The sequence below is a fragment of the Pteropus alecto genome, unplaced genomic scaffold (assembly GCF_000325575.1).
Source record: "Pteropus alecto unplaced genomic scaffold, ASM32557v1 scaffold115, whole genome shotgun sequence".
NCBI classification, from domain to species: Eukaryota; Metazoa; Chordata; class Mammalia; order Chiroptera; family Pteropodidae; genus Pteropus; species Pteropus alecto.
The window spans coordinates 3,564,015-3,573,239 of NW_006436814.1; the positions used below are offsets into that span (position 1 = coordinate 3,564,015).

The following is a 9,225-nucleotide window of genomic DNA, read 5'->3' on the forward strand; positions in this document are numbered from 1 at the left end:
AGACAGGAAGGGAGTTCAGAGAGCACTTGGTGTTTCCTTGTTCACTGACCAGAAGGGTGGGTGGGTGACGCTAATAAGTCAGGAAGATAAGCAGTTTTGGAATATGGTGAATTTTAGATTTAACAAGAGGCGTCTGAGCACCTTGGAATTCTTTTTCTAAAAGTCACACATGTCTTAAAACTCCCTTTCAGCTCAACGCTCTGTACGAGAACTTAAGTATGCGCAACCAGCAGTTAGAGGAAGAGGTGAAAGATCTAGCAGACAAGAAGGAGTCCGTGGCACATTGGGAAGCCCAGATCACAGAAATAATTCAGTGGTGAGTGCTCTTTCAAATGCGTGTCTGTGGGTGATTTGGGGCGGAATGACAAGTTGATGTACATTCCGGAAGGTGACAAACACGTTATCTTATTTTTTGCTCTGAAACATATTAGTTGCCCTAAAAGCACAACTTTATTACTGATACATTATTTATTCCTTAAATGTGTTCCACTGTGTTTTCTGTTATGTTCCTCTGTTTCCCAACTCCAACAAATACCCCGTCAGCTTTTACACAGCATCATCAAAACCTGGCGTTTCTTTCTAAGGAAAAAAAAAATTTATTCTCTCTTAAGATGGTCCTTAAAGAACTGAAGAAAATCATTCACTAGCTACAGATGTTCCTTTCTGAGATCAAAATTGCTGTGTTCATGATTTTTTTAAGAAACAGAAAGCCTGGAGAAACATTTAGAAGCTGGAAATGTTGTGCCGTCACCCTCTTTTATAATTATAACAGATTGATTCACACATGGCATTTTAAAAACTTTAAGTGGTCACAGTTTAGTTTTACCAACTGTTCTTTAAAAGAATAGTTAGCAGTAATAAAAAAAAACTTAAAGAGTTTTTAAAAGAATAATTACCTTAACATCAAGAGTCTCAGGCTGTTTACAGTTTTTTTAGTCCGTTATATTCAAAAATGCAGTAATGCCAAACAGGGTTTTGGAAACTTGCGATATACAGTAATCGCCCCCGTCCACAGTTTCACTTTCTGTGATTTTAACCACAGTTCGAAAATATTAAGTGGAAAATTCCAGAAATGAACAATTCATGAGTTTTAAATTAAGCACCGTTCTGGGTAGTGTGAAGGAATCTCATGCAGTCCCACTCCATCCCGCCTGAGAAGTGAGTCATCCCTGGAGTCCTCAGGAGATTAAATTCTAAAGATTAAATTCTAAAGGAGATTAAATGCTAAAGCAAGGCTCAAGGTTTAAACTTTTCTGCTGCACACATCACAGGCACATACTCATTTTCCTAAAATGTACTTTCCTCATAGCTATTCAGTGGCCTGAATCTTATCTTTGAAAACAAGCAGTCTGCACAAAGCGAATATTCTTCCTCAAAGAGTGTTAGAATATACTTCTGAGCATTGCAAATTTCAGCTTTTTTCTTCGTGGAATTATAGCTTCCTGTATACCAGAGGTTTTCATTCTTGAGAATAGGACTTTCTTATGCAGATTTTCATGCTAGTGCTCTCTGCCCCCGGTCTTCCGCCTTTTTTTTGGAGGAGATATAACAAAATGCACACTTTCTCTTGAAACATTCCAATATGTGCAATTTGTCTTATTGAATATAATTTGAAAACATTTTTATCCAAAATTAGAATAGTTACATCAGCAAGATAGTCTTAAGACAGTACATAAAAACTGAGTTTCAGTAGACTTTAATCTTTTCTCTTTAATTATTTTATGATTTTAGAAAACAGTAGAGCTTTATTACAATACAGCTTTGGTTTTTTGCAGAATATTCTGCTTTAAACTTTCTACATATAGTGTGCTTCGGTTTTAAGAAGGGCGTGTTGTGTTTTTATAACATAAAATGGTAGAATCCAATTAATGAGAAATCTTAACATTTTTAGAAATCGTGAGAGAGACAAAAGGGAGGGAGGGAAGTAGAGATATTAGATTTAAAGAGTATTAATTCTGTGGTTCACAGGTAAAGTTTTACTAATTATCAGATGTGAGTAATGTGGACCTTCCTAAACACAGCCAGCTTTAACTCTTAGATAATTGAACCGTTCAGTACACTTCTTCCTCTTGATGACAGTACTGTAGTAGACCTTTGAAAGGAGGTATTCAAGAACATCTTTAAATTTCTATCACTTTTCACATATTTCTTTATGATGCTTTAAAATAATATATATCTCACTGAAGTTTATATGTTTCTTTTACTTAAGTACTTTATATATATGTATTATAGGGTCAGTGATGAAAAGGATGCACGAGGATACCTTCAGGCCTTAGCTTCCAAAATGACTGAAGAATTAGAAGCATTAAGAAATTCCAGCTTGGGTACACGAGCCACAGTAAGCTGCCATTCTGCACAGAGGCTTATCAAGGGCCCGGGGGAGGTTCAGAAAACACTCTAATAAATCCGAGTACTTCTATCTCTGTGTCTAGGCTTCAGCCTGATTTCCGTAAAGTTTTTCATGAGAAATCAGTCCAAGTCTTTAGAAATCATGACACATAGCTGCTTAACTATAATTTGTATGGCTAGCCATTATTCATAATAACTATAAAAATAAACACATATGTAAGTATATTTATTTCTGAATTTAATGAAAAATAATATGTTTTCACAAGCAATGTTTTCTGTTATTAGAGAAAGATAGGGCTTTTAAGCAGTTTCCAAATTGATGCAGATTAGTAAATTTAAATGTTAAAAATAAAATAGGATGGAGCTGAAAACAGTCATATCATTTCATAGGATATGCCCTGGAAAATGCGTCGTTTTGCGAAACTGGATATGTCAGCTAGACTGGAGTTGCAGTCAGCTCTGGACGCAGAAATAAGAGCCAAACAGGCCATCCAGGAAGAGCTGAATAAAGTTAAAGCATCTAACATCATAACGGAATGGTAAGACTGAATAATATAGTCCTGCTAGAATAACTTCTGTGTTGGTCCAAAAGTATTTGGAGAGAAGTTACATGTTTAGTTTCCTACCTGTCAGTTTCTTTTAAGTGATGACCAGAAGTTACGAAGATTTGAAAATGCATAGATGCCTTCAAGCCTTGTATGCAGTGATAGGATTTTAATACAGTGTTGTTTTCCTCTGACTTGTTTGTAAAGTGGAATAGTTAGTATTAATTAATATTCTGTTATTTACTTTTCCCCTTATTTGTAAATTTTAGTTGACTCTCATTTTATTCCATTAAATTTCAAATTCTCTCATGTTCAAGATTAACATGTTAGTATAAGAATACCATGTAGTCAGACCAAAATATAGTCATCCGAAAATTCTGGCCTGTATCATAGATCTTTTACAATGAAAGTTCTATTGATGGTAAATTTCATCATGGTATAATATATTTTAGTTTTAATTGTTTTTCATGTTCTTTTATTTGTAAAAAAAAGTATATCCTTCACAGTCTCCGGCAAAGTTAGCTAATGAATATGTTTCCTCAATTCTTATCACAACAGTAGAGCAAATTATACTCTGAATAAATGATGAAATGAAAATCATAGTTGGATTGGATATAAACATGGTTCAAGAATAAGTCAGTATAGGCGATATAGAGAAACAATAGAAAGTTCATATTACAAATAAAAATATAAATAGGAAAATCTTTTTGGTTTTTGGAATACCTAAAGTTTCAAAGGTATTCAGTCATGAAAAGAAATCTAGTCCCATAAATTCAGTTTTTAATGGTGTGAAACCTTAATCTTAAACTGCAGTCATTCATGTTTTGCATCAAATCATAGGCCAGATACATGGGAGTCCAGCCGAATTATAAATTCTTGTTATAAATAATCTAGACATAAATTAAGTATGCTTTACTTAACGTGCTAGAGTGACATTGACAATGGAGAGGGGGGACTTTTTCTGGAGAATATGGATTGATCCCAGCATAAGGAGCTACTGAATGTCATTCCTGTGTTGGAATTTGTAATAATGTACCTAGGACATACGGATTTATACATTTGTTCATAAATGGGGGATATGAGTCAAACTGAAAATTATAAACATGCGTATATATACTCTTTCATTGTTCTCTATGAAAGAAGTCTTAACAGAATTCTAAAGTTAACTTGTGATTTTACAACATTTTTTAAATTTAATGATTTAGCTCAAGCAACTTTTTTTATAAAAGGCAAGATTATAAATATTTGGGGACCATAAAGTCTCTGTCTACCCAACTCTAATTTTGTAGGCCACAGGCAGGCAATATGTAAATGAATGAGCCGCTGCGTTCCAACAAAACTGTATTTACACAACAGTAGATGACAGGCTGGATTTGTCCTTACAGTAGTTTGCAGTTCCCTAATTTAGCATGACTGACATTTAAACCAAGTAAGTCCAACATGATGGCTCACTAATCGGTAATAAAGATAATGACATTTTCTTTTTTTCCCCTTCCTTAAGTAAACTAAAAGATTCAGAGAAGAAGAACTTGGAACTACTATCAGAAATTGAACAACTGATAAAGGACACCGAAGAACTTAGATCTGAAAAGGGTATGGGAATGTTTTTGCATCAATCAGGACTTAATATTCTGTTATTGATACACTTTATTATGCAAGAACCAACTTATTGTGTAGGCGGAAGACTTGCTTATGTAGCGGTCCTGGCCTCATACAATGTGCGTACATATACGTGATACGGATGTGCTCACGTTAGTATTCTAGGCTCGAGTCCTTTTGTTTTACTTAACATAGGTTGTTTTAAAGATTTTATAGTAACAGAAAAACTCACTTTGCCACAAATTTAACTTTTTCAATGTCACGGACAATTTCACAAATAATATTTTTATGATTGGGAAAATTATTATTTTATAAGTACTTTATCCTATTCTCCAATGTTATGGGGAATTCACTCCCAGGGTAGTTGAGGACACAATGTATGAAATAAGTAAAGCTTAATCTAATTCAGAATTAAAAGGGCAGATGAAAAAATTATTTTGGCATTTCAGTGTCGTCTTTCGTGTTTGATTGTTAAATTGCTTACCCTGTGGGATTTCCCAGGATTTATTCCCATTTTCTTGTAAATATTACTTGAGAATTTTTTCATTAGTTTGAAAAGCAACTCAGAGTGCTTCGTAGCTCTATTACATGAACTTAAACTTTCTTTTCATAATGTGGGCATTAAGAATGTAAAGATTTAATAAAAAGTAATTTAGAATGCTCTTTTCTCAAATGAAGGGATCTCTTATAGGCAGTTATTGGAACTTTGTTTCCTGACAAAGTCAGCATTCCCGACTGAACAGTGACATGGTCCACGGGCTTCATGTCGCGCTCGTGTGCTTCCCGTCTTTTCCTAGCCCCGTAACACACAGCGATGTAACGCTGTGGGTCTCTGCATCTGCTTTAAAATTGTGCCCATAAAGGGGTTAACATGAAAAAGCCATTAAAAGTAGTAGATGTGCAGTAAATGTTGATCGAATGTTCTAGTGAACAAGAAAGGAAAGAACCCAGAAAAAGTGAATTAGGAACTCAGATTAAGAGCACAAGGTATCATGCTGAAATGAGAATCCAGCTGGGTTTTTATACATAAGGAATGGAAGGGAACTATATTATTTAGTGAGTAAAGGAAAAAGAATGTGAGACATGGAGGACTTGTGGCCCTAAAGACAATTTATATAGAAAAGAGACCAATGCACAGTATGACTTATGTGTAATGCACCAGATGACATCAACCTCACCTTTTTTGGAATAGACGTAAACTTGTGAGAAAAAAAAAAACTTAACATTTATCACATTGCTTTATGAAAGCATGTTAACCTATAGCTTTTTATTTGGATTTTGAATATTGCAGGATAAAATTTCACTGTATGTTGTAACATGATATACTGTACTACTTCATATAATGTAATATTTACAAAACGAGGGCAAGGTTTTTTTTTTCTGCCTTATTTATATGATATCCCCGGTATCTAAAAAGGATTTGGTATAGGCACATAATAGGCTCTCAATAAATATTTATCAACTGAATGAATTTCTGAACATTCTGCCTTATCTGGCAACTGTGGTACATTATTAGAGAGTAACATGAAAAGCATACAAATTAGTTGATGTCAGGTCCTAAGGATATGGAAATCAAAAATGTGTGCTTGGTTAGTTCTGCTTTTTCCTTCCTAGCACCTATTATACATATATTTTAAGAATTATTTTGGAAATTATTCATTTAAAGTTAATACCATAGCCAAAATATATGCACGTAAAATTTTTAAATTAATCTGAGAAAAGCTAAGTTTTGAATTCTTCATTCTGTCAATAAAACAATATCTAAAACCAAATTGAGGCCTTGATAAAAGTTTTTTCCATAATTAAATATATTTGTTTTATCATGGCATTATTTTCTTATCAAAGATTATTAATATCAAGCACATATGCTTGATAAGAGTATTACAAAACAGAAACCTTGTTTGGTGATAAATTAGCTTAGAAAAGTCAGACATAGTCAGAGTCCTATTTTTTAAATTCTCTCAAGTCTACCAAAAGATTTAATGTGTTATTTTTTTTTTTTATGATATACTACACAGGAAAAGAAATTTAAGAACTCAAGTTAAGAAACAAGTGTTTCATAGAGACTGATAATAATTTAACTATTAAGTGATATTCCAAGAAACAGTTATATAATTTGTTTATTAAAAAACGTAGAGTTAATAATATTGATCAACTTTAAAATATAGTAGTTTTTAAACAGCTTTAATAGGTTCAGACAGGAAAGGTTATCCATGAAAATTAGTTTTAATTGTTCTAGTCTTAAAAAAAGTCGCTGCTGTCTTCTAGGTATAGAGCACCAAGACTCACAGCATTCTTTCTTGGCATTTTTGAATACGCCTACCGATGCTCTGGATCAATTTGAAGTAAGTATTAAGCTTTTCAGATGTCCTCCATGGTCAATTTAAAAATCACTTTGTGATTTAAAGTTCACTTGCGATGAAACTTTTATTGCATCCCATGTACAAGGAAACTAGAGTCACATTTGTATTTAAGAAAACATGTAAGAAAGGTCTAAATATGAGAGTCATTATAAGATTTAAAGGCAATTTCACCTCTTCCGCTGAGAAACAGTAAGTGCAGAACAAATCCTAACTTGAAATAATTTTGACACTATTTTTTCTACAAAGCATAATGCCTCAGTAAAAAGCAATTGAAAATATCAGAGCTCACAATAGGGCAGTGCGAGTTCTAGTTCCAAATTAATTCAGTTTTTTAGAAGTATGTATGTAACAGGAATGCTTTTCTTAAAAAAGTATTACATAGAGTGTATTCAGCAGATTCCACATTAATGAAATAGTGATTCTATTACTATCATTCTTTGGTACTTAAATTCCTTGCTACAATATTTTTTTGCAATATAAAGTATATTTTTGTTCCAGAAAATTTAAGTTAGTGATTTTATCTGTATTTAACACATAATCATATATCTCTGTGCAAGGCACTGTTCTGGTACTGGAGATACAGTAGTCACCAAATGGACACAATCCCCCCCTCCGGGAGCTCACATTCTAGTGGGAACAATGAGAGGCAGCGATGATGTTTCCTGCTTCCAGTTCTTACTTTGTGAAGTGCTTCCATTGAATTCGATTATTGATGATTTGCCTTGAGATTCATTTTATTACATTCGGTCACAGTATCTGAACTGTATTTCATTCCTTTGGGAAAGGGAAAAAGAAGCACCGTTTAAAAAGTAATTAATGAATTTCTAAGTTCCTTGAGAAACAATGGTAGTGACTGCTTTTCTCATTTATTTATTTGAATTAATGTCATTTGCCTTTCAATTGTTTTACAGAGTTTTGATTTATTATTTGTTCTTATTAAATTGCTTCATCCATATTTTCTATTTTTTTATTGCTGTATTCGTTAAATAGGATTCCTTTTCTTCTTCCTCATCTTCACTGATTGATTTTTTGGATGACGTAAGTCTTTGATTTTCAAACCAATGCATCCTTCAGTAAAAGAGATCAGTGAATTGATATGAAGAATTTGCCTAATGCAGTCAGTTTTAGGAATATTATATTTGATAATTTCTTTGTGAGCCATAATTTGCTTCTTTCTTATGTTAAATGTAATTACGAATTTATTATTATTAAACATTATAAAGTAAAAATGTACTTTGAAAAATCGGCCATCAGAGAATTTCTGTATTTTCATTATTTGCAACAGTTCTGAAAGCTGGATTGTTTATTTGATTGTCATCACTATGTAGATATATATCGATAATTGCTCATTTTTATTTTTCATGGTGGTTTCTATTTCACATTCTTCGTTTCCTTTCAGCACTTGCTATTTAATTCTTTTGTTACTTAAGAATAAACCTCTGATGGTATAATCAGAAAAAAATGACAAGTTTTATTAAATCTTCTAGTAGATTCTATCATAACAGTGATTGAGTACAAATCATTTTTTATGCTGACAGCATTTCTCTTTTAATGTGGAAAGTTAGTTCACATATGTACTGTATGCACTATAAATTGACTACATTATCATTTTCTCTCCTAAATTCTATACACTTAGTAATATAGAAGTTCACAATGTATGTCATTCATTCTTTTTACAGAAATACCAGCCATATGCATTCTCTTTATTCTACAATAAATAGGATAATAATCCTTGTCATAAAGCATTTTTTTATCATGCTAAACACTCAGTCTTTCCAGAAATTGGGAAATAAAATTGATTCAAAGGCAGAAATTGTACATTGAACTGTTTTTTAAAGTAGCGGAAATTCTTTAAATGTTTTATTTTTCCCTTTTATTAAATATAATGATTATATTCAGAAGAATGTTTAACATAATTTCTCACTAAGGGAAACTCTTGATCTAGACTTTAAAATTTAATTTTAAAGTGATTTTTGATATTGTTGAAATATTTATACCAAAGTGTGCATCTTTCCATTCTAAATGGGAACTATTTATTATTCTTGAGACAAATAATTCTAGTTAATTCTACAGTGTGATGAAAAGAACACTCTCTTGATGTACAATTGTATTTCATATTATAATCTGTTATATATTTTCCTATATGAAAATACTCAATATGGTATTTTCATGCAACTATCATTCACCTTGAAAAATGGGAAGTTTGAATAAATTATTTTAATCGTCCTTTCCACTGGAAAACCATTTTCATTTTTCTTTCAAACAAACGCTTCTCTATATTTCCTTTTCTCCCATAACAATCTTTGAATGTAAAACAGACGTAGTATGTGTTTTGGCCAATAGGTTAGCTCTTCTCAGCAGAAGAGCCT

The 9,225-nt window shown here is 32.5% G+C and overlaps 1 protein-coding gene across 1 annotated transcript in view; it reads left to right on the forward strand.

The window, feature by feature from the left end:
- Positions 1-9,225, forward strand: part of CDC42BPA (CDC42 binding protein kinase alpha) — a 217,974-nt gene that overhangs the window by 155,693 nt on the left and 53,056 nt on the right. The window contains 5 exon segments of the mRNA XM_015591278.2: positions 192-316; positions 2,233-2,338; positions 2,740-2,888; positions 4,396-4,487; positions 6,762-6,838. Coding sequence (XP_015446764.1) covers positions 192-316; positions 2,233-2,338; positions 2,740-2,888; positions 4,396-4,487; positions 6,762-6,838 — 549 coding nt within the window.